The sequence below is a fragment of the Trichomycterus rosablanca genome, chromosome 12 (assembly GCF_030014385.1).
Source record: "Trichomycterus rosablanca isolate fTriRos1 chromosome 12, fTriRos1.hap1, whole genome shotgun sequence".
Classification (NCBI taxonomy): Eukaryota; Metazoa; Chordata; class Actinopteri; order Siluriformes; family Trichomycteridae; genus Trichomycterus; species Trichomycterus rosablanca.
Genome location: NC_085999.1, coordinates 11,342,276 through 11,368,812, shown reverse-complemented (window position 1 = coordinate 11,368,812; position 26,537 = coordinate 11,342,276). Strand labels below are relative to the sequence as shown.

Genomic DNA, 26,537 nt, shown 5'->3' with positions numbered 1-26,537 from the left:
ATGTGCAACATTTGACAAGGTGTAATTGTTGGACCGGTTTAAACCATGCTGCAAAGTTTCAGGCAGTGATATTTTTAACTTGTGAGGCTGCTGCAATGTGTTTGTGTTAATGTGGGGCTCTGATAATGCTGTTCTAACAAGACGCAGGAAAAGTCATCAACCGAGAGGCAATATGTCCTGTTTCTGTATGAGATGTTACGAAAGATGATTCATGGTTAGAAGATGTTAATGTTTGTCTGTTTTTTAACCATCATTATTATTAGTTTTTAGATTTATGGGGGAAAATAATTCACATATTATTCCTACTTTTTATAAGCTGAGCCACTTCAATTAGGATAGAAATGTTTTTTTTTCATATTAACCTTTTGAAAGAGACGAGTTGATTTAGCAGCATATCAGATCCACAGGACACCCTGGACAAGACTTTAGTACTTCTGAATACATAACACACTCCATTATTTTATTTACAAGAAACCTCTCACTAAGCTGTTTATCCTAATCAGGGTCGCAGGGGGTGCTGGAGCCTATCCCATTTTACAATGGGCGCAAGGCACTCAGAAACACTTAGGACAGGGCGCCACACACAAACACATTCACACCTTAACACACACACACACACATGCATCTAACCTGACTGCATGTTTTTGGACTGTGGGAGGAAATCCATGCATACACGGGGAGAACATACAAACTCTACACAGAAAGGACCCAGAGTGCTCCACTGGGAATCAAACCCAGGACCTTGCTTGCTGTAGGAAGCTCATGCCAAACTCTGCACACCATGGGCAATGATTGAACCCAGATCCCCAGGAACCTAAAGCACTGTAAACTCTTCTCCCAAAACTCCTCCCCCAGCACCTCCAGATTGCAATATATGAACCAAAATAAGGAGTATTTAACCAGGGTAGAACTACACTGTGGTTAAAATAGGCAGACAAATCCAGTGGTAAAGAAAACCAAAACATAACCAACAGCCCAAACCGGAGAGGTGAAAGACCGAAAGTCGTGAAAGTGTTAGTCCTAAGTGAATGTCAAAAATTTTGGAGAGGCCAACAAAGCCAGTATTTAAAGGGCTTTCCCAGCTACAGCAAATAAATCCTAAAATCCTGATGAGGCGCAGAGACTGCCTGATTAAAGGAAACACCACAGTCAGTCATCTGCACTTCCATGCCTCCTGCTGGCCATAATGGTATGTCAGGTGAGCATGGTTCTGTAACCTGCACCCCCCTGCTTATCTGTACAACAAGTGGGCATGTTACAAGCACCTATACGAACATCTGTGCCACTGTGCTACGTTGTATTGTCATTTATTCAGGTGACTTCACTTATTCCTAAGAACTGGGTTTGATTTTCCTTTCTCACTGTCTGTAGGAGAGCATGTTTAGCATGTGCTACTTATACACCAGGACGATTACTGGAGTCATATTACTGCTATTGCACTATGTGACTGAATTAATTGCTTAGTGGAAAAATGCTTTGTGATGAATTGTTACCATTTCCAGGGTGTATTCCTCCCCTGGGCCTAGTGTTTCCGGGTAGGTTCCAGACCCATAGCAACCATGATTATGAATAAATAGTAACTAAAACTGAATGAATACATACAGCAGATAGAGGAACATATCATTAACAAGTTGGCTTTAGTAATGCATGGTGCCCATGTTGGCACCAGGCACATCCTGTATGTTTGTGTGTGTGTAAGTGTGTAGGCAGTTCAAGCGTGTGCCAGGGATTGAGATAGCGGGGCTGGAGATCCTAAGGGACAGGAAGTGGTCTGTTTTCTTCATTCACATTTTAGAGGAACTTCTTGTGCTCTTATCCCCTGAACACAGCCGCTGCCCTCGCCGGCGCTTTTGTCTATTGTGTGCGTGTTCATACACACTGGCGTGTCGGTGAGATACTGTTGTGCGCCTCAGAGGGAGATATGAGGTTACACTGAGTTGTGGGTGTATATAATGGAGTGTGTGTTGTGTAGTGTGGGTATACAGTGTAGCACACTCAGGGTACTCAGTTATGTCTGGCACAGAGCTGTTCTGCCTGTCAGTGGTTAATGAAAAAAGCTCTATTAATAGATTGCTTCTTGTCCTACTTGGCAACCAGGATAGAACTAGGGACAAAAAAGGATGTAGTTATTTTAAAGGAGGTACAGAAATGGAGTGTTTAACTGGAGCAGTAAAGTTTATCCATAAACTATTTAAACCAACCAATTTATTCAAATTTTTAAAGTGTACTCCATGTCCAGGGTGGCATGAGTTCCGTGGACTGTGTTTGATCCTCATACTAAAACCAAAACAAAACCCACAGCACAAACCAGAGAGGCGAAATACTGTACAAGTGTGTTAGTCGGGGTAGGCTGTATCACACAAAAGGAAAACATGACGTCCCACAGAGACATAGGGCCAAACTTGTCCTAAGCGAATGTTAAAAATCTTGGCCCATGGGGTGTCTGCGATACCCCCCCAACAAAAAATGACCACAGAGGAAAGCTGGAAAAATGAGATAAAAACTAGAAACTGATGAAAACTGAGTTATGATCATGCTAGCTATATAACAAAGCTAAGAGGCCAACAAAGCCGGTATTTATATGGCTCTTCCAGCTGCAGCAAATGAACCCTGATGAGACTCGCCTACTGTTAGGGGGTTCTTTGTATTCTATAGAGAACGTTACGGTGGCTCAGTGGGTAGCTTTGTCGCCTCACCGCAAAAAGGTCCTGGGTTCGTTTCCCAGATGGAGCGGTGCGGGTCCTTTCTGTACAGAGTTTGCATGTTCTCCCCGTGTCTGTGTGGGCTTCCTCCGGGAGCTCCGGTTTCCTCCCACAGTCCAAAGACATGCAGTCAGGTTAATTGGAAACACTGAATTGCCCTATAGGTGAATGTGTGTGTGTGTGTGTGTGTGTGTGTCTGCCCTGCAATGGACTGGTGCCCCGTCAAGGGTGTTACTGTGTGCCTTACGCCCATTGAAAAGCTGGGAAGGCTCCAGCAGCGACCCTAATTGGATAAGCGGTTAAGAAAGTGAGTTAGTGAGTAATGAATCTTGTGTAATGAGTAACCACCTGTCCTGTCATGAATGTAACCAAAGTGTAAAACATGATGCTAAAATCCTAATAAATAAATAAATAAATCATATTCTTTGGTGTCCATTTATATGTCCATCAGACATGCAGAGGGTAAATTGGCTGTTCTAAATTGCCCTGTGTAATGGATTGGAGCCCCATCAGTGTGTATTCCCGCCATGGGACCAGGATGAAGCAGCTTGTAAAAATATATGAATAAATTAACTACATGGCAAATTAATCTGGACAGCTATTCCCCAATTGGTGAATTATGTTATTTTAATCACTCCTGCTGCTGGCAAAATCAGATTAATCAAATCAAACCTTGGCAGTAGATTGGGGTGTACTGGAGAGGTCAGTGACTTGGCACTGTCACAAGATGCCACCATTCTTTTTTTTTACTATTTTATTTATGCATTTTTTCTTCTGCTCCCTCAGATTCATACGCAGTCCACTGACCCCTTCTTATTCGCCATACTTCGGTCCAGTCTAGCAAATGGAGAGTCGAAGATCCCACCCCATTGTTAGTCCAGTCTTTCCCCACCCGGCAGACTAGTGGCCAATTTTGTCTGCCAGTTGTGCCTACTAGAAGGCGCCCAGCTGACTGGTAGCATAGTCGAGATTCGACTCTGAGAGTTCAGAATCCCAGTGCTTGTGTGCTAGTGGAATATGTGGAATATGGGCACCCCGATGTCACCATTTTAACACACTGGTGCCTTGAACTTTTAAGTACAGTGGAACCTCGATTTAACGGGCTAAAATAAGGGAGCACTGGTCTGTAAAAATGTGATTGGCAGTGAAACAGCAAGGTTTTTTTTTCCAAGGGGGGTGAAAATATACGAAAACACAGCACTAAGGTCCAAAAAAAGTGCTAAACATGCACATAGGATAAACAGTAAAATGAGCAACATAAATAGATATGTAAATATGTAATGTAAACCTCACTTACTGTGCTGGTGCCTATCCCAGCTTTTTAATGGGCGCAAGGCACACAGTAACACCCTGGACGGAGCGCCAGTCCACAGGGCAGACACACACACACACTCATACACACACCCATTCACCCACAGGGTAACCCAGGGCCTCCAATCAACCTGACTGCATGTTTTTTGGACTGTGGGAGGAAACCAAAGCTCCCAGAGGAAACCCACGCAGACACAGTGAGAACATGCAAACTCTACACAGAAAGGACCCGGAAAACCCCACCTGGGGATCGAACCCAGGACCTTCTTGCTGTGAGGTGACAGTGCTACCCACTTAGCCACCGTCCCGCCCACGTAATGTAAACCTATAAATAAATATTAAAATTGATGTACTGTACTACTGTCTGAGCCTGAATCACTGCTGGTGGCTGCTGGTGGCTACTGGAGCAGTGCTGGTGCAAAGATTAAGCATAAAACACCGGGAAAAAGGCGAGAACAAAGCGAGCCTTCTGCCAAAATAAAGCCAGTCACTCAAGTTTGTTTGTTTGTTTATTAGGATTTTAACGTCGTGTTTTACACTTTGGTTACATTCATGACAGGAACGGTAGTTACTCATTACACAAGGTTCATCAGTTCACACGGTTATATTAAACACAGTCCTGGACAATTTTGTATCTCCAATTCACCTCACTTGCATGTCTTTGGACTGTGGGAGGAAACCGGAGTGCCCGGAGGAAACCCACGAGGACATGGGGAGAACATGCAAACTTCACACAGAAAGGACCTGGACCGCCAGACCTGGGGATCGAACCACTCAAGTAAACAGAGGGACATGCCACGGATAGCAGACAATTACTGATCTACTGGTCTTGAGACGCTTCTCATAGGAATTTTAAACAATCGGACCAGACATGCAGTCCATTCAAAGGAGGTCCGTTAAATTGAGGTTCCACTGTATTAATTAGTAAGGTCAGACTTTCTATCACCCCCTTGTAATTCGCACCATGCTGACCAGAGTAAAACTGATATTTACTCAGCAGTTAAAACTGGTGGTCTGTTATTTCATATGCAAAGAGCCAGACTATTATTAAAACACTCATTTGTGCTGTTTTATGGTTATAAGGATGTGTATTTGTATAAAGCGGGCACATTTGATCTTAATAAAAACTATGTTGCTGCCTATATTACTAGGGGGATTGTACCAGGGCGTGTCACAAACCCCAAGACTCTTCTTAAAGTGCCACAATATTGTACCCTGATCAAGTATAACATTATGACCACTGACAGGTGAAGTAAATAACACTGATTATCTCTTCATCACACCACCTGTTAGTGGGTGGGATATATTAGGCAGCAAGTGAACATTTTATACTCAAAGTTGACGTTAGAAGCAGGAAAAATGGGCATAAGGATGTGAGCGAGTTTGACAAAGGCCAAATTGTGATGGCTAGACGACTGGGTCAGAGCATCTCCAAAACTACAGCTCTTGTGGGGTGTTACCCGTCTGCAGTGATCAGTATCTATTAAAAGTGGTCCAAGGATGGAACAGTGGTAAACCGGCGACAGGGTCATGGGCGGCCAAGGCTCATTGATGCATGTGGTTAGCGAAGGCTGGCTCATGTGGTCAGATCCAACAGACGAGCTACTGTAGCTCAAATTACTGAAGAAGTTAATGCTGGTTCTGATAGAAAGGTGTCAGAATACACAGTGCATCACAGTTCGTTGCGTATGGGGCTGCATAGCCACAGACCAGTCAGTTAGGAAGGTGGTCATAATGCTATGCCTGATCGGTGTATAAATCAACAGTTGAATGTACTTAAAGACATCGAGTTCAGATGTGTTGTTCCATAGTGTATCTGGAGATGTCCAGAGCCAGCATGTGTACACCCCATAGACTGAATGTCTTTCTGAGTTGACACAGCTGTGTCACCAGGATGTCAGATCGAAGCATGCCGCTGTGTTTGCAATCCCTTCAGAAAACAATTTTCCCCTGCTAAAAATAGCTCTCCTCATCTATATGTCTTTTTTGCTTTCTTTTTCTTCAGTGTTGGAGCTATATTTGTAGCTGAATAGACAGGAAGAAGCCTGAGCGCTTCCAGCACCGTGGTTCTTGTTTATTGTTGGTTGGGACACAGATAATATGAAATGACAGTACAGCTATACTGAAGGCGACTGGCTGACACTGTGACCCTGCATCATATGATGTTTTATACAGTGCATGTAAAGGGTGTCCCAAAATTCACGCAAGAAGTAATTTTGATAGAGAACACAGGTTTTTAATTTAAAATTGTAAATTTTTAATTGATTCATAAAGTATACAGTATAGGGTTATGTATGGAATAGCATATCGGGTAAATGGCCTCCATGGCTTTGCTGGCACATACGCACTCTTTTGTCGAAATTTTCCATGACATGCATAAATGTGGCTGAATTTCGTTGATACAGCGCTCAATTTCCTCCTTGAAGGCGTGGGTGGTCGTGGGCTTGATGGCATAAACCTTAGACTTCAAAAAAACCCAAAGAAAAAAGTCCAACGGCGTTAAATCGCATGATCTTTACCGCACAAATGGCGCCAAATTCAAATCTTGCGTGAATTTTGGGACACCCTTTAGTTTCTGTGAATATAGGAACATTCTTATCTGATTTACTTTCTCTTTTAGGCGAGTATAAAGGAGGGCTTGCTTCTGAAACAGACCAGCTCCTTCCAGCGCTGGAAGAAACGATACTTTAAACTACGTGGCCGGACACTTTACTATGCCAAGGATGCCAAGGTGAGATTACACATTGTTTGTACGACCCTACATCCTGTTTTATTGAGTTCTTCTTTTTAAATACATTTTATATTTTCAGTTCTATCTACTCCGATCAGCCATAACATTAAAACCACCTCCTTGTTTCTACACACACTGTCCATTTTATCAGCTCCACTTACCATATATAAGCACTTTGTAGTTCTACAATTACTGACTGTACTCCATCTGTTTCTCTGCATGCTGTGTTAGCCCCCTTTCATGCTGTTCTTCAATGGACAGGACCCCCACAGGACCACCACAGAGCAGGTATTATTTAGGTGGCACTGCAGTGACACTGACATGGTGGTGGTGTGTTAGTGTGTGTTGTGCTGGTATGAGTGGATCAGACACAGCAGCGCTGCTGTAGTTTTTAAATACAGTGTCCACTCACTGTCCACTCTATTAGACACTCCTACCTAGTTGGTCCACCTTGTAGATGTAAAGTCAGAGACGATCGCTCATCTATTGCTGCTGTTTGACTTGGTCATCTTCTAGACCTTCATCAGTAGTCATAAGACGCTGCCCACGGGGCGCTGTTGTCTGGATATTTTTGGTTGGTGGACTATTCTCAGTCCAGCAGTGACAGTGAAGTGTTTAAAAACTCCATCAGCACTGCTGTGTCTTATCCACTCATACCAGCTCAACACACACTAACACACCACCACCATGTCAGTGTCACTGCAGTGCTGAGAATGATCCACCACCCAAATAATACCTAATCTGTAGTGGTCCTGAGAGAGTCCTGAAGAACAGGGTGAAAGGGGGGTAACAAAGTATGCAGAGAAACAGATGGACTTCAGTCAGTAATTGTAGAACTACAAAGTGCTTCTATATGGTAAGTGGAGCTGATAAAATGGACAGTGTGTGTGGAAACAAGGAGGTGGTTTGAATGTTAAGGTCGATCGGTGTATAGTGTAACATTACAGAAATTAATAAAGAAGAATTCAGTTTAAGCTTTTGCTTTTAAAAATAAGTGGCTTTATTTATTTTTTACTTACATTTAAATGCATTTTTAAAAGTAAGTAAAACATAAGCAAATGTATTTTATATTTTACATTGTTAGTTGAGAATATTTAACAGAATGTGAAATTATTAAACCATTTTTTTTAGATATTCATACAAACTTTATTTACAGAATATTTAGGACTTTTAAAAAAAAAGTGATTTGTTAATTCTCTTGAACATTTCTTTGAATGAGGAAAGTAAACAAAAGAATGTCTAATGGTTTTACTGACCAGCTAAATTTTATTTTTTATTAAATACTCAAAGAATGTGATGCCTGCAAGGCTTGGACAGAGGCGTATTTACTGTGTTACATTACCTTTTTTTAATTATTAGACTTTTTAATGGTTTGGGAACTAGGAATCGAATTGTTGCAGCTGTTACAACAGGTCTGCCAATCCACTCTTTATTTCTGTGTACGTATGTGTATGTGTGATGGCTTTGTGACAGACGGGCGGTGTGCTAGCCCAATGGCAGTACCGGGTCTCACGTAGCCGAGTGTGTTGGAGGGTTCTGTCCGTCTGCTGGTCCGGTGCTCGCCGCCCTCCTCCGTCTCTGGGTGCCTGTGGATCAGAGGAAGGTTTGGTGGCGATTCGGGTTAGCGGCAGCAGCAGCATCAGCAGGAGCCACCTGGCTGCCTTTGGATGCCCATTTTTCCTCCTCTGGCCTCATCTTTGAGATGCCATTTGCTACATTCATATGCTGGCTGCGGATTCTGGCATCTTTAGGATGCCCGTTCTCATGCATTTGGGATGTGAGCCCTGCAATGGTTGAGAACAGCTTGGCTCTGATGCACTTACGTCATATCATCACTGGCTTATTGTTTCATAGGCAGTAGAAGGGAGCTGGTCGTGTCGTCACTGTTTTTTGTCTGAAAGGAAACACTGTTTGAACATATCTGAAATCTGCATCCAGTCTGAGTGATGTTCCCACCATGAAGAGGCTCAAGAAGGCCAGTCTTTTAATGTACCCTCTGTTTATGTCATTCATACAGAAATACCAGGTTTCCGCTCTGACCCATGGATTACATCTGGCATTCTGAACACGTCTTATATTCTGAACACAGAAAGGGTTTAAAACCTCCAGAAAAAATTCATTTGCAATTTAAAATGACATTTCCCTGCATAATGAAGAGCGAACAGACTTCATATGTGAAAGCAAGGGGACTCCTATCACTGACCTCACAGGCTAAAACGAGCTGATCAATCATCTAAGAGACTCCGTCTGTGTTGGCATTATAATCTTATGTCTAACAAATATAAGAGGTCTTGTCCAATATGCCAGCACCGAGTCAGCTTTCTCCCTCCTGTAGGCAAGCCAAGACTGCAGATCCTATAATAAACAGGATGTCGCACTGCTTACACTTCCCAAGTACACAAAGTACACAGTCATCATTTACTTAAATATCTGCCAATCAGCACTCGAATGCAGATTAGGGGCTGTAATTTAAGCAGGACTTAATCACAAGCTGCTTTTGATTTAGACCTTTGAGATGGTCATTAGTTCTCTTGAGGAATTATTTTGGTTTTTCTTCTGCACTATCAAAGGAAAGGTGTGGAAATGCCCTAAAGCAGCGGTCCCCCAAATTTTTTGCACCACAACCCAGTTTCATATAGGACATACACTGATCAGCCATAACATTAAAACCACCTCCTTGTTTCTATACTCACTGTTTATTTTATCAGCTCCACTTACCATATAGAAGCACTTTGTAGTTCTACAATTACTGACTGTAGTCCATCTATTCCTCTACATACTTTTTTAACCTGCTTTCACAATGGTCATCAGTGGTCACAGGATGCTGCCCACGGAGCGCTGTTGGCTGGATGTTTTTGGTTGGTGGACTATTCTCAGTCCAGCAGTGCCAGTGAGGTGTTTAAAAACTTACCCACTCATTCCAGCACAACACACACCATGTCAGTGTCACTGCAGTGCTGAGAATGACCCACCACCCAAATAATACCTGCTCTGTAGTGGTCCTGGGAGAGTCCTGACCATTGAAGAAGAGCATGAAAGAGGGCAAACAAAGCATGCAGAGAAACAGATGGAGTACAGTCAGTAATTGTAGAACTACAAAGTGCTTCTATATGGTAAGTGGAGCTAATAAAATGGACAGTGAATGTAGAAACAAGGAGGTGGTTGTAATGTTATGGCTGATCAGTGTAATTTCACGGACCCGTGGGGGAGGGAGGATTTAAAATAAAATGACACAATGAAAATAAAAAACACCAACGATGGAAAATCAGTGGGAGCCCTGAGCTTTTTTCGCTGCAACAAGACACTCCCACCTAGGGGTGATAGGAGACAATAACACCTGAAGTGTGTTCCTTATGTCCAGTCTACTCCGGAACTTTGTTTTGATTGCCGTTACTGCGTAAAATCCCACTTCACAAAGATAGGATGGAAACGGAAATGGAAGCAGTGATTTCATTGCTTTTGTTGCAATCACTAATTATTTATTCTTTCTGTGTGACCCGGTAATAAATGACCACTTTGGGACCAGGTTGAGGACCACTGCCCTAAAGTATAATGCTTTCTTCATTCATAGCTTTGTCTCTGTACTTGAAAGTACCTCTGAACATGATCTTAAAATTCTTATTTTCTCTTGGTTGAACGATTCTGAGTAACTTTACAGGTCAAGTCAAAAGTTTACATACACATTATAAAAACATACACCGATCAAGTATAACATTATGACCACTGACAGGTGAAGTGAATAACACTGATTATCTCTTCATCACGGCACCTGTTAGTGGGTGGGATATATTAGGCAGCAAGTGAACATTTTATCCTTAAAGTTGATCTTAGAAGCAGGAAAAATGGACAAGCGTAAGGATTTGAGCGAGTTTGACAAGGGCCAAATTGCGATGGATAGATGACTGGGTCAGAGCATCTCCAAAACTGCAGCTGTTGTGGGGTGTTCCCGGTCTGCAGTGGTCATTATGTATCAAAAGGAACCAAGGAAGAAACAGTGGTAAACCGGCGACAGGGTCATGGTTGGCCAAGACTCACTGATGCACGTGGGGAGCGAAGGCTGGCCTGTGTGGTTCGATCCAACAGACGAGCTACTGTAGCTCAAACTGCTGAAAAAAATAATGCTGGTTCTGATAGAAAGGTGTCAGTATACACAGTGCGTCACAGTTGCAGGGCTGTTTTGATTGGTGTACATTTAGCATTTGATGCCCGCGACACATTTAAAAAAGTTGGCACAGAGGCATGTCTACTGTGTTACATCACCGCTCCTATTAATTATAAGTACTTTATAATCGTTTGGGAACTGAGGATACTAACTGTTTCAGTTTTGCAGGTGGATTTTTTGTTGATTCCTGTGTGACACGACTTCAGCTAAGTGTTGTTTGATTCCCCTCTTTATTATTGGCCTGCTGTTCTAGTCAAGTCAAGTCAACTTTATTTATATAGCGCTTTTTACAATATACATTGTCTCAAAGCAACTTTACAAAATCCAGGACCAACAGATACAAAAACCCCTGTTGAGCAAGCCGAGGGCGACTGTGGCAAGGAAAAACTCCCTGAAAATTACAGGAAGAAACCTTGAGAGGAACCAGACTCAGCAGGGCCCATCCTTCTTGGGCATTCTAGCACATGCAGAATGAGGCCTCGCATCGTTTTCTTTAAATAACCATAGACTTCATGGGAAAGGATGTTGCCATGATGGCAGCATACATCTCACTCCCATGTCAGTGTGTCACATATGAAAGTCACCCGTGCTGTTGGCAACAATGTGCCCCCATACCACGAGAGATGTTTGCTTTTGTGTCTGTTATTAAAAAACAGTCTGTATGGTCCTTTTGTCTTTGGCACTGTGAACTTGTCATCTTTTTTCCTGAAAAGAAGCTGAAACATGGACTCATCTGACCACAGTGCATTATATCTGAGATGAGCAGTGATTCACAGCTGGTGATTTGTCTGCCTCTGTATAAATAGGTATATTTTAATCATAACCTTTGAAAAACACTGAACCAAGACTATCATTGTATGGCAGGAGTGTATGGATATATTTCCAATTTAAATATTACAAATACTAATAAATACTTGTATTTTTTTATTTGGGTAAATGTACTAATATTCCAATGCTATATTAGTAAATATTAAAATGTAAAAATATTTACACAGAATAATTAGTACTGTAAAATGACATGTTCAGGGGTACTTTAAGCCTCCACTGGTTTTAGGAGGATGACCACAATGTATGAGCTTGCCACACAAAACCATGTACATGCATGTCCATATAGAATATAAGAATAAAAACCCTTGATGATGTCACTGATGGAATGGTTTCACTTTGTCAGTAAGTAAGAAAGTTCTTAGAAAATCACATACTTGTGGTTAATCACACCAGATTTAACAGCCCACAGAAGCATTTAAAACCAGAATTTATAGCTGTTATCATTTGTTTATAATTACCCCGTTCTGTTGTTCACAGTCCCTTATTTTTGATGAAGTGGATCTCTCAGATGCTAGTGTTGCTGAATCAAGCACGAAGAATGTCAACAACAGCTTCACGGTAAGCAGTGAATTACATCAACACTGTAAAGTCCTTTATAACACTGCAACATTTCAGCGAAGATTCTTACAAACTGTAAAATAAGCAATGTTAGGAATTTAAGAAAAATAAGCAATGTTAGGAATTTAAGAAAAATAAGCAATATTAGGAATATAAGAACAACGGCAATATGAGGGATAAAATAAAAAGGCTGTATTAAAAATATAGGGAAAATAAATAATATTGGGAATATAAAGAAAAAGGCAATATTAGAAATATAAGTAAAATAGAAATATTGGAAATATAAGCTGCAATGGAAAAGGCCCAGTCTCATTTCTGCTTAAGTCTATGTGGAACAAAAAGGAGTAGCTGAAAAGAGGATCTTACAGCTTTAGGGGCCTCATAGTGACAAAGAATATTCTTAATATAACAAGACGCCAGGCTATTTAAGGCAATAAAATTGTCAATAAATTTTTTTTAATGTATCCTAAAATGCTTAAGTAACCAACGTAAAGATACTGAAGTCGGGGTGATGTGATTTCTTTTCTTTGCACTCACTAGAAGATGCGCTGCAGCATTTTGAATCAATTGTAAATGGCAAATACATGTCTGGTTTAATCCTAAATCCTAACAGCTTTAGAATCTTACTTAAATTACTTAAATTAATTTCTATAATTTTATACTGTCTGCCATTGAAGTAAACAAAAATCTCAGCATAAAGAACTGCTACAGAGGAATTGTCAACATTTAGATTAGGAACAATGTAAAAAAAAAAAATATATAATAAAAAATTTAAAAAAGCAAAAAAAAATTCAAGAAAATTTAATGTGCAAAAAATAAATAAATAAAAAGAATACAGTGACATTTAAAAAAAACTTCAACAAAGCAAAAACTTGAAATTCTAAATTTATAATAAAATAAAAGCATTTTTAAAAATTATTTTTATGAACTATAACTGCAATATTTTACTTTATTACAGTCAAGGCAAAGAAAAATTTGCTTTTACTTAAAGAAAATACCACATTAAACATATTTGCATTTTCATCCTCAAATTTGCAGTTACCGAAACCAAATGCATAAAAATAGATATTAGAAATGTAATAACATTTGTAAATATAATTGCTTAACATTTGAAGTACAAAATCAAAATGATCAAATTATAATTCAAATATAAAATTTTAGAAAGAAAGTAGTAAAAAGTTAGAAAGGAACTATTTAAAAACAAATACAATCTGGTCATTGAAATCATGTTTGTATTGTACAGATTTGCACAGCGCAGTGTAATAAATCTGCATAGCAAGAGCTAATTGTTACTTAAGAAGAACAAGTTGGTTATTGCTAAATTAATTTAAACTTACTTTTAGACACATTTTACACACTTGGGTAAATAGGTAAAACAATTACTTACATATTTATAGTAATTCAGTACAGATCTAACACGTGTACAACCATATCAGCGCTGCTTATCTTTTTACATGAGTATCAACATACAGAATGAAGATGTTAAGTCTTCAGATAGCACCTGTGTTTCCCACATTCACACGTGTTGGGGCGCGCAACAGCAAACAACCTGCTGATGTTAGCGCTAAGCTTAAATCCTCCGAGGATCTGCGAGTGTGGCCTTGTCCTTCTAAAAATCGCTCTACTCCCCAGGCATGACTATAAAAAGCCATGGAAGAGGTTTTAGAAAGCAGAAATGAGAATCGGGAGTTATTAATAGTAGCAGAGATTTAGTTCTTCACCGAGCATGTTTTGGATCACTTGGTTTTTGGCATATTGTTTAACATTGCCCGGGTTAGAATGTGTGTGGACGTGTGGATGCAGCACGTGCTCTGTTGTGGTTGTCACAGCCTCCTAAATTTAATTATTTATGTTTTCTTTATGGCTTTTGTCATTTTCTGTTTTCCTACAGCAGTTTGCTTAGTCACACATTTTTAGGAAATAAGAAATAAAATGTTATGGGATATTTCATAGGAAATAATTCACACATTACCCTACAGTCTGTATGTTTTTGTCAATGCTGAGTTAGATTTTTTTTAGGGCTGGCTTGATTCCACTTTTTTATGTCTGATATCGATACTGCTAACTGAGTATCTGCCGATACCGATACCAATCCGATACCGTAATTTCTCCTCTCTATCTGTATTTAACAAATAAATTATAATTTCAATATTAAATTCTAGATCTGTTAACTCTCAAGTCTACACCTTGAAGAGGCAGACTTGAAGAGGCAAAAATTATAAAATAAATAATAAAAAGAATATTATTTATAAACAATAAAAATGAAACAATTAAATAATAAAAATAAACAAATGTATCTATCTTGTCCCGGCTTGGAGATCCTTAACAATTAATCCATTAGTGTTATGAAATAAAACAAATTACACCATTTCTCGTTTAGCTACAGATGTCCTCTTCAAAATCCAGCAGGTTTTTTCTAAAAAGCGCAGTTTGGTTTTTTATCATCTAAAAACGTGACAGAACTTTAACGGAAAATCTCAAACAAACACTGCATCAATTCTAATTGGTCCATCGCGTTTGATTGACAGCCACAGACACTTTAGAAAAACACGCGGGAAAACAGTGTTTTTAGTTGTGGCAGTAGTAGATGATTTTTTTAAAATGCTAAAAGTTTAAGTACATCAGTGTGTTTTGGTTTCTGAATTGCCTTATTTACATTAAGTGTTATTTACATTAAGTGTTATTTACATTAAGCAACAGTATCAGATTGGATTACACGTTTTTTTCCTTCCAATATCTGATCCAGTGATTTGGGCCAATATCGGATCGATACCGATACAGAGTATTGGATCGGTGCCAGCCCTAATTTTTTAAATAGATAATGCTGTGGTGAAAATCATTTAGACAAGAATCGTTATGATGCTTAGCAGGATGAGCTTGAAAGCTCTTTAAAGTAAATGGTGTTTTCATGTATCCTAGGCCATAATGACTTCTCTTTAATAATTGAAACCTACATTTCCCTCAGGATAAATACTCATTTCGCTATTACAGCACTGACTTACAGCCGCTCCTAATTGCTGTTTTATTGCCAGGCCTTTCAGCTAAATGTTTTTCTTGAAGTGTTCTTCGGATGAAAGCTGCACTCTTAACCCTGGCTGTATTTTATAGAATTACTGACCGTAAACCATCCTGTAAAATTTTGTACCCTCATCATTTACTACAAGCTGTAATATGTTGCATCATGGGCATTTTATCTTACCTAATGACAGTAGATTACAGAAGGGGCTTATTTTTATTTATTTATTTTTGCCATTTCCCCCTTTTATTCTCAATTATGTCATGTCTGCTATGCTGATGGTGCCCTTGCTGGCCCACTTATAAAAAAAAAAAAAACATACAAAAATGCAAAAAGCAACAACACAAAAAAATGTTAAAAATGCAAAAAAGCACAAAAAAAATGCAAAAAATGTGCAAAAAATAAATAAAAATAATAAAGTGAAATTAAAAAAACTACAACAAAGCAAAAACGCAAAAACTTGAAATTCAAAACTTAGAATAAAATAAGCATTTTTTTAAAATGTATTTTAAATAAACTATGACTGCAATATTTTACTTTCTTACAGTCAAGGCAAATAAATATTTGCTTTTACTTACCAAAAATACAACATTAAACATTTTTTGCATTTTTGACCTTAAATTTACAATTACAAAAACCATAATATTTTTATTTATTTATTTGCCATTCCCCCCTTTTATTCTTAATTATGTCATGTCTGCTATGCTGATGGCGCCCTTGCGTGCCATACCGCATACAGAGAGTCATGCTAAGCTCTCTGGGAATCCTCCTTCATGTGTCCTGGTGCTCTGAGCAGTCATAGACATTGCATTAACCTGACTGCATGTTTTTGGACTGTGGGAGGAAACCGGAGCTCCCGGAGGAAACCCACGCAGACACGGGGAGAACATGCAAAGGACCTTCTTGCTGTGAGGTGACAGTATTACCCACTTTTAATGAAAGCATGCCATTTATTAAGTGTAGCTTTTGTATGTGAGCATATTGTGTACAGTAAACAATTGCAGTACCTTTCTGTAGCAGACTAGTTACAGTGCTGCAATGGCAGTCAGATTTTAGTACTATTACATTTAGTAAAAATCCAACAGTGACCTCTTTTCAAGCGTGTAGCTTCAGCTGTGCGGCTTTGAGAAAAATTCTTCTGTCGGTGTGTCGGGTGGCTATTTTTTTTTCTTTTGTAGCTGGACTGTTTTCAGTGTCTAAAAATAGCATGGTACAGCGGGTGAGAGAGCGAGCAGGCGGGAGAGCGAGAGCAGGAAGGCTTGCATGGAGAAGCCGGGGTCTATCTGAGGAAAAAAAAAGGAAATCCTCGATGTGCTGTCATCAGACAAACCGCCTCCCTGGTAGGAGCTGCGCTCTGAGTGGATGGCTGAGGCAGCAGCCAGCGTTAGATACAAGGAGAGAAGAGAGTGGGGGCTAGAAAAGAAGGACATGAAGCGTAGATGGAAATGGAATAAGCAAACGAGTTTACACCTTCTTATATTTTAAGGTCAGTGCTTTCAGCATACGTTAACATTATATTCAGTGTAGATTCCAATTTGCATGATTCTTGCTTTTCTGCTTGCGTAGACGGGTGTTTTTTTGTAAGATCAAAGGTGGTCTGAATACATAATGTGAGCATTATGTCTTTGTGGTACACAGAAGGGGAACAGAGCATGTATTTTGAGGTAGTATGAGTCAGGGAGGAGTAAAGAGAATGAAGCATGGGGAGATCAGGCTTTGCAAAAAAGCATGATAGACTCCTGTACAGGCGAGCATACGGCACAGGAGCATACACGTCCCTAGAGGACACGGCTCTGCAGTTGCAAGCAAGCCGAGGGTGAGCGTGTTGCTTTCAGATTTCTGAGTAAACATAGACATCATCCATTTCAGAATATGATGGATAATGTTCCTTCTGTTAGCGGATTAAAACAAGACACTGTCTTGGTGGTGTGTGTGGGGGGTGCTGTTCTGCTCTGAATTAAGAATATAGAATACTGATGCACCTTGAGACAGACGTACACAGAGAAGTCATGAATTCCAGCAGACGCTTTTTGGCTCTACCCGCAGCGAGAGGCAGTTGCAAGCAAGCCGAGGGTGAGCACGTAAACATAGACATCATCCATTTCGGAATATGATGGATAATGTTCTTTCTGTTAGTGGATTAAAACAAGACATTGTCTTGGTGGTGTGTGTGTTGGGGGGGGGGGGGGGGGGGGTGGGGGGGGGGGGGGGCTGTGCTGCTCTGAATTAAGGATATAGATCACTGATGCACCTTAAGACAGACGTACACAGACAAGTCATGAATTCCAGCAGGCGCTTTTTGGCTCTACCCACAGCATGATACAGGATTGTATTATTCACTTTCAGCTGAAGAGCTTTTAGCTGATTGTGAGAAAATCGATCTGTTGCTTTCATTTGCTGCTGGTGTCCTTAGAGTACACACAGACCAGTGATGCATGTCTCGTTGTTAGGAATCCGAAATTATATCTGCATATGAACGTCCAGGCAGGGTGAACTCGTGATAGGCTGGATAGGTTGGCCTCATGACTTTCAGATTCACAGCATCACAGCAGTGATCCCGCCGAGGATAACAACGGTGCTTAATTAGCACCACTAAAGCATCATGACAGTAATTATTATTATTATGAATGTTTTTTCACCTCTAAATGTCACCCAGGAAAACTTCATTAACTCAAATCACTCCCTTGTGTTAAAATCTTCTTGTTTCATTCATTTACTTCTAATTAAGAACATTTACACTGAATGGTTAGACGAGCCAAAGGCCATTAAAATACAATTTGCTTGTCAGTTGGCAGCTGTCCAAGAGCTGCTCCACGTTAAGGGTTGTGTCCCTCTGTGTGGTCTAGTTTGACCAGCAGCTGGCAACATAGTAGCATGCTGATCTGTCAGCCTCTCTTAGTTGACGATCACCTGTGCCTTTTATCCTTCTGCGCTTCCTAGTTTGGCCAGCAGATGGGGATAGAGAGCTCAGTTGCATTTGATCTATCAATCTCTCTTGACTGACAGACATCTGCGACTCATAAGCATTAATTCGCTTCATGTGGAAGGTGTCATGTTTATCACAGCTACTCTCTGTCCTCTTTGCCAGCTCCTTGGTTGGCATGTCTGCATTTCTTTGAAGCCGAATTGCTTGATCTGCTTTGGTTTTTGCTTGAAAGGCCTGATGTAGGAACTGCCCTGGGAGCAGATTGCTCCAGAGGAGGCGTTTTCCTTAGCTTGGTTTGTCTCGGACGACAGGGATAGAGCCTGTCATGTCGTGACATCCAGTAAAACCCCACTCCCTGTATGTAGATGCCCAATCAGCCGATAGCACCGCTGGGGATTCAAACCCTAGATCCCAGCAGTAGTGGGCTATTCCAATTTCCAGAGTCCTAGACAGCCATAGTATTTGTTTGAATTTTGTTGATAGTATTAGGACTGGATGATATTAATATCGGAGACACAGTGGCTCACAAGAAGGTCCAGGGTTCGATTCTATGGTGGAGTTTGCGTGTTCTCCCAGTGTCTGTGTGGGTTTCCTCTGGGTGCTCTGGTTTCCTCTCACAGTCCAAACACATGCAGTCAAGTTAATTGGAGCTACTATATTGGGGTCGCTGTGGGTACCTCCACATCAAATTTGTGAAACTATGCCTTTGTAATCCTTTGTAAGATCAGTGCAGTTAAAAGAGGGAACTAACTAGACTCACCAAACATTAGAACTTATAGACAACAGAGCTCAGATTAAAATGGAAAAAAAGAATGGAATGCCACCCATCCTACATAAAATATTAAATTACAAGGTTAATTTTGCTCTCTATGACTTTTTTTCTATTTATTTATTTAAATTTTTCTTCCACTGCTGGGGATCCCTGATTGCATTCAAGGAGGGTATATTGCTGCTCATGCCTCCTCCGACCTGTGCGCAGTCCTAGTGGACCCCTTCTTTTCGCCCATGCTTCTGCACAGGGGAGCACCTCTGCACCTCTATCTGCTAATCAGGGTCCTTGCACAGCGTTTTAAAGACCCCACCCATATAGTCCGGTCATCCCGCCCTAGCAGACATGGTGGCCAATTAGTGGCTGATGCAGGCACTGCCGGTTATGCCTGCTAGATGGCGCCCAGCCGACCGGTGGCAACGCCGAGTTTTGAACGAAAGAGTTCAGAATCTCGACACTGGTGTGGTAGCGGAATATCCCACTGGGCCATCTGGCCGCTGCTCTCTATGACTTTTATATTTTCTTTATGCATTTTCTCCCCTTTTTCGCGCGTCCAATTGCCCGATTGCGTCATGCTTCCTCTCCACCAATGCCGATCCATGCTCTGATTGAGGAGAACGAAGCTAACCCACGCCCCCTCCGACACGTGGGCAGCATGCCGTATGCATTTTATCACCTACACTTTGACGAGTGCAGTGCAGCTCAGCGTTGTGTACGGAGAGGACACACCCTGAGAGCACTCTTTTCTCATCTCTGTGCAGGCGCCATCAATCAGCCAGCAGAGGTCGTAATTGCACCAGTCATGGGAGAGAGACCCTATCTGGCTTAGTCCCGCCCATATCTGAACAACAGGCCAATCGTTGTTCGTGTGGCCGCTCAGCCTTAGACGGTGGGCAGAGCTGAGTTTCGATATGATGTATTCGAGATCCCAGCTCTGGTTCCAGCATGTGTTTTTACCGCTGCGCCACCTGGGCGCTGCTCTCTATGACTTCTGCCTGTGGATGTCTATGCATGTTGGTGATCAATATTGCTTTGATATGCCTAAAATGTCTATGCATTTCTATGTATGAATTAGTTCAGCTCTGATTTTATTTCTGATGTGTGATTGCATTAAGGTTGAAAGTACTGCTATCATTACATTTAGTCTTAGACTAGAGCTCTAAAAGAGATGTAACAGCCCTCTATAGTCAATGTACTAATTGATTCTTTTACACGTTGGTATTTTCTCTATTGTATAACAGAATAAGTATGTGTCTAATGTAACAACAACATCATAGCAGTGCTAAAAATTGATAGCGACAGCCTCAGTGTGCTTGGCAGTAGGGCTAGGCCTCCCTCTGTAATGGAAAGAAAGGTCCTTTGGAAAAATGTCATGGTAATGATGTTAGAATATGTCGTGTGACATTTACGATGCAGTTTCTGGGATCCCTGTGTAAGAGACACGGTGTACAGAAGCTTTCAGGAGCACGGCTTGTTGTGGAGTTGTGCAGTATCTATGGAGAGAGTATAAATAAACAGAATGGTGTGTGGGCTTTCACAAACCTTCTCTACACGTCTGACATTCAAATACTGCTTGTTACAGGCCGATGCCATTTACAGGGCAGTGAAGAGGACCCAAATTTTGGTAGCCAAAATAACAGAAACTGGAAGCAATAAAAGAAACAATAAAAATCTGCAGCATGAAGTGTAGAGGTGATGAAACATATAGGTAAAAAAGACCAGTTGAATTAGGGGGCATCACACTCCATGGGTGTGTTTGAAAATCTAGTGAGCTTTCTACATAGTCAGCATTTTATGTCATCATACGTGCTCCCTAGATGCCTTAAAATGCTGCCTACTAAGTCACCTTAAATTTGAACGGTATTTTGACAGAATAACTAGGGAGCATCCGATGCTGCCTTAACAGTGAAGACAATCCCAGCATTCAGTGCGGCACAACCTTTCTCACAGAAAAAAAATAAATATAGCGGACGGTGCGGAGTTATTTTCAAACATAAATAAATTATTATTGATTTTTAATTAGTTTAAACTTGCTCAAGTGTCATTTATTTGCAGATTTGGTCAGCGAATTTTACCGTTTTCGGTACACGGAGGGAGATTAGTTAGTTGACATGCTGGCGCGTTGTGCCACCCCATCCCATTGGTTTGAACGGCATGAGGCTAACTGTGTTAGCTTAGTTAGCGAAAACTGATGCAATCGCTGTTTAAGTAGTGCGTTCAAATATCCTGCTTTATAAGTCAATGACTTGTTAGAATCCTCTCTACTTAGGCAGCTGCCTATGTAGGCAGTAAGACAGCAAGGCAGCTCACTAGGTTTTCGAACACACCCCATAAGCCTATACTGTCCCCAGCAGATGCCACAAATCTTGGTTATGTGTTTGCCCCACAGGGGCATCGGTGATAATCTCCTAGCGAAATGCATGACCACAGAGAAAAGTAGTAAAAATTTGATAAAAGTGAAACTGTGAAGACTGAGTTACCACCACGCCAGCTGCTCAGTCCACCAGCATGTAATAACCCGCATTCTCAAACAATTTTAAATTGCCTGATTAAAGAAATGCCGCTGTCAATTTCCGGGGGCAATCAGGGTCCTTACACATTGTTGAAGACCCCACTTCTTATTAGTTTGGTCTTTTCCCACCCAGCACACTAGAGGCCAATTTTCTCTGCTGCAGGCACTGGCAATTGTGCCTACTAGGGGGCGTCCAGCCGACCGGTAGCAGAACTGAGATTCGAACTCTGGTGTGCTGGCGGAATATCCTGCGGCACCTTTTTTTGGAGTGCATTGAAGGCATCACATTCTAAATCTGTACATATTTACAATATACATCTACATTGGTGGGTGGCACGGTGGCTCGGGGGGTAGCACTGTCGCCCACAGCAAGAAGGTCCTGGGTTTGATCCCCAGGCGGTGCGGTCCGGGTCCTTTCTGTTCTCCCCGTGTCTGCGTGGGTTTCCTCCGGGAGCTCCGGTTTCCTCCCACAATCCAAAAACATGCAGTCAGGTTAATTGGAGACACTGAATTGCCCTGTAGGTGAATGTGTGTGTGTGTGTGTGTGTGTCTGCCCTGTGGTGGACTGGCGCTCCGTCCAGGGTGTTACTGTGTGTCTTGCGCCCATTGAAAAGCTGGGATAGGCTCCAGCACAATACAACCCCCCCCCACCCCAAATTGGATAAGCAGTTACGAAAGTGAGTGAGTGAGTAAATTACGTTGGTGTTAATATTGGAAGCTTTACTTTGTACTACAGTTTGTTGAATAAAGGCAATTTTGGGTGTGTACATAAACAAATCTTGCAAGTAATTAAAAATAAGCCATAAATGATAATGTTTAGTTTTAGGGATGCACCGATCCAACTTTTTCAGTTCCGATACCGATCCGATACATATACTTTGCATATCGGCCGATACCCGATACCGATCCGATACCATTGTTGAATTAATAAACCGTATACTTTATTATGTGGGAAAGACTTAAGGCATCAGGATTGACTTAAACATTACCAAGTTTGCAAAACAAAATATAATTAACACAGATATAAATGTACTGAACTGCTATTTATTTGTCAATAAAATAATAAACAGGCATCTTAATATTTCAGTGTTATTTTCACTCAACGAGTAAGCATCCGACGCTGCCTTGGTGACCAAAGCAATCCCAGCATTCATTGCGGGTCGGGTGCGCTTTTCTTACAGAAAAATAAACATAGCTGACGGGGCGGAGAAACGAATGGAGTTATTATCAAACGTAAATAAAATATTACTGATTTTTAACTTGTATAAACTTGTACCGAGTGTTTTTATTTGCAAGTCCGAGCTTGTCAGGAAATGTAACCGTTATCGGTACATGAAGGGAAATGTTATATTGACGTTAGCGTTAGCGCTGTGCTACCTCAGTTCATGGTTTTTAATGGCAAGATGCTAAATGCTAAACCCGATGGAATCGCTGTGTAAGTAGCGCGTTCGAATAACCTGACTTATAAGTTGATGACTTATTAGAATCCTCTCTACTGAGGCAGCCGCTTATGTCGACAGTAAGACAGCAAGGCAGCTCCTTAGGTTTTCGAACACACCCTGGCTGCTGACAATGAGAAAAACAGTAGTAGCTTAAATAACTTTTTCAAATAAACTTATCCGTAAATATTTAGTGCAAACAGTAATTCAAAACAAAATATAGCAGCTAAACATGAGTAATAAACATGTTGCCATCGAACTTGTTAGCATAGCAAGCGTGAAATACCTCCATGCAGCTGACTCTTTGGCTCGCTCCATGTTGCTCTTTTTGTTTGTGTTATACGCCATACGTCAGCAGCGCGTCCTGTATGGGCTTATCATGCGTCGCAAACGAACTAAAGTGAACGTATCGGACCCATGGATCGGCCTGATTATCCGATATCCGATCCATCTCATTTTGGTAATATCGGGACCGATATCCGATCTTAATATCGGATCGGTGCATCCCTATTTAGTTTATAGTCACTAAAAAAGCAGCAGATTTGACTGTGTATGGTCTGTGTATGGTCTGAAGATAAAACTTGTGCTGTCATGATGATAGTATGAGCGCTTTCATGAATGATGCATCGTCTGCCTGTACTAGGATGGGGGGGCAGTTAAGTGGTCAATGTCAATATGTTGTATATCAATAGATGATTAATACATAATGTGGGTATTAAAAGCGCAGGTGCTTCCTGCTCCTTACTCTGAGAGCTGATTGTGATCTAACAAGCTTTTAGCATTTGCTCATCCAGGTTAAAGCACTCTGCCTGTCAACCTGGATCTTACTCAGACTGGGCTGGTAGAGCAGAATCAGAGAGAGGGATTGGGAAGGAAGGGGGTGGGGGGTGTGAATAAAAAAGGGAGGGGGGAAATCATCCTGACTGTAGTCTTTAGGAAGAGGAGACTCGTTCTCAGCCTCACTCTGAGACGGGCAGCCAGCCAGATAGGCAGGAGAAATTTATCTCCTCCTCTGCATCTCCTCCCACTCGCTTCTCACAGGTAATCACTCCGTTCCGAAGGCTCATCTTGTGCGCAGAGAACAGAAAGGAGATGGAGGACTGGATCAGCTCGTTGAAATCGGTTCAGTCCAGAGAGCATTACGAGGTAAGACGTTTATCATGTTTGGGGCTTTTTGTGTGGATCTTGTCGTCAGATGCCAGCGATACGAATGTGCTGGAGTTGTGAACTCGGCTGTGTTGTATGGAAAAAAGTAATGAGGGTTTTTTAAGTGTTACTATGCATGCATGATAGGATGTTGATGCGTAAATGTAGTTTTTTTTTATTTTATTTGCCCTTTGCAATGCAAATGATTATCCATTATAAATATTGAATAATTGACACCCTGCCTATCAGGGGAATGTATGAACATCTTGCTATTACAGAAAAGTCTAAATTGCATGATTTTCTATGCATCTGCATACAGTTCCTCAGTATATACAGTAGTAAATGTTTTACAAAAAATAAAAATATGTCAAAAATTGACACATAAATGACTGTTTATTAGATGTAGTTGGACTCTGCATTGCATGCATGCTTTTTAAAATTGTGTTTTTCCTCTGCAACCAACTGTCATAGGAATTATGCTAATAAGCTAAAGATTTTACACTTAAAATGCAAGTAAAATGTAAAAAAGTATGTTTTTCTATTTAAAAAATGATATATTTGAATAAGCAGCCCATTAACATGTTGCTGTATATAAACTGATGTTGCTACACTACTGTGAAGTAATTCTTTTTGGAATGATTACATAAGACCCCATGCTCTGCATTACCACACCCCGAGCCCCTGTTTCTCTCTCAGCGCCCACACATTTGCCAAGTGAGGAACAATCTGTTACCTCCTTTTATGTGCAAATCACATCACATCAGATCACATCACATCAGAAATCCAGAGTCCTCAAATAAGCTCATCTGCAGAAAACAAGCAACGACCACAGCACTATCAGACTCGATTTTGCTTTTGAGTTCTTTCCTGCAGAGATGTGGCACATGTAGCGGGCATGTGTGGTACTGTTCTGAATGTGAATGTGAATGTGGGAGCGATGAAGCTACAGGGTGTGTGCGCCAGCGCGTTGGTTGCATGCTGCGGCTGGTTGTGTTAACGTGTGTGTTTCTTTCTAAGGCTTCCCAAATTAAAGTCTTATCCTGGTTCTGCCAATTTGTCTTAACTTCTTCTTTGCTAGACGGCACAGTTTAATGTGGAACATTTCTCAGGGATGCACAACTGGTATGCCTGCTCCCATGCCCGTCCCACCTTCTGCAACGTCTGTCGGGACAGCCTCTCAGGGGTCACTTCTCATGGCCTCTCCTGTGAAGGTAGGTGCCACCAGCTTCTGGTTGTGTCTCAGTATTCTAATTTAGTAGTTTTCAAGCATTTCTGGGTGTTCACATCACTGGTAATTCAGTTGTTATGAGATTTTGGCAGCTGTCTTACATAAACTATTTTAGAAAAGTTGGGACAGTAGAATAAATGTAATAAATGTAATGAATGTAACAGACAACAGGGATTTGCAGATCCTGTTAAAAATGTCTCAAATTATCAAGTTTATAATATTTTCCATAGTACAAATGCTTATTTTAAATATAATATCTGCAACACATTTCAAAAAAGTTGGGACAATAGAATGAATTTTTTTCTATTTTATTTATGCATTTTCTCCCATTTTCACCCAATTTAGCGTAGTCTTTTGTCTTCCGCTGCTGGGGGATCCCTGATTGCAGTCGAGTTGTGTATATTGCTGCTCACGCCTCCTCCGACCCGTGCGCAGCCCTTAGTGAAACCCTTTTTTACCTATGCACTTTGCACAGGCGCCTCTCTGTCTGCTAATCAGGGTCCTTACACAGCGTTTGTAGACCCCACCAACATAGTCTGGTCATCCCGTCCTAGAAGAAATGTGTCCGCTGCAGGCACTGCGCCCAGCCGACTGGTGGCAATGGGGTGAATAGAATAGAATGAATTCAATAGAATGAATTTAATTAAAAACAGACAGCAGAGATTTGCAAATCATGTTTGACCTGTATTTTATTAGAAATGTCTCATTATTTCATGTGTTATTAAATTTTCCATAATACAAATGATTATTGTAAATATGAAGCCTGCAACATCACCTTTCATTTTAACATTCAGCCCAGATAAGATAATGTCTTTATTTTACAAAACTTTCATTTGAAGAGTGGATTGGGTTCAGACCAAAGCACACGTTCTCACTTTGCCATCTCAGAACAGCTTAAGGCCAAAGAAGTTGGCGGCGTCTCTGGATGTTGTTGATACACGAGTCTTAACTTGCATTTTTTTGATGCAGTGATGAACTTGTGTATTAACCCCTTTGAATGTATTATATTTTCAATAGCAATACATTTTAACCTTTTCTATTCATGGTCAGTGACATTTTTGTTCGGACTCACACGTCCTGTTGTTTAATTGGTTTGTTGTTTTTGTCGCCTAATTATTGTATTTTCTCGTAGTCCATTGTATTGTTAGGTTAGGGTTTCTGTATTGTTAGGTTAGAGTTGGGTACAATTTCTGTATTTTTTTTGCTTAG

The 26,537-nt window shown here is 40.9% G+C and overlaps 1 protein-coding gene across 5 annotated transcripts in view; it reads left to right on the top strand.

Annotated features, from left to right (window-relative positions):
• Positions 1 to 26,537, top strand: part of dgkh (diacylglycerol kinase, eta) — an 84,019-nt gene that overhangs the window by 17,866 nt on the left and 39,616 nt on the right. For 3 of the 5 annotated variants that reach the window (XM_063005410.1, XM_063005411.1, XM_063005412.1), the window contains exons 3-6: positions 6,634 to 6,744; positions 12,212 to 12,292; positions 23,996 to 24,100; positions 25,179 to 25,311. In XM_063005410.1, coding sequence (XP_062861480.1) covers positions 6,634 to 6,744; positions 12,212 to 12,292; positions 23,996 to 24,100; positions 25,179 to 25,311 — 430 coding nt within the window. Of the gene's footprint in view, positions 1 to 6,633; positions 6,745 to 8,217; positions 8,365 to 12,211; positions 12,293 to 16,607; positions 16,795 to 23,995; positions 24,101 to 25,178; positions 25,312 to 26,537 lie in introns of those variants that run through there. The other 2 variants (XM_063005414.1, XM_063005413.1) reach the window with 2 other exon arrangements.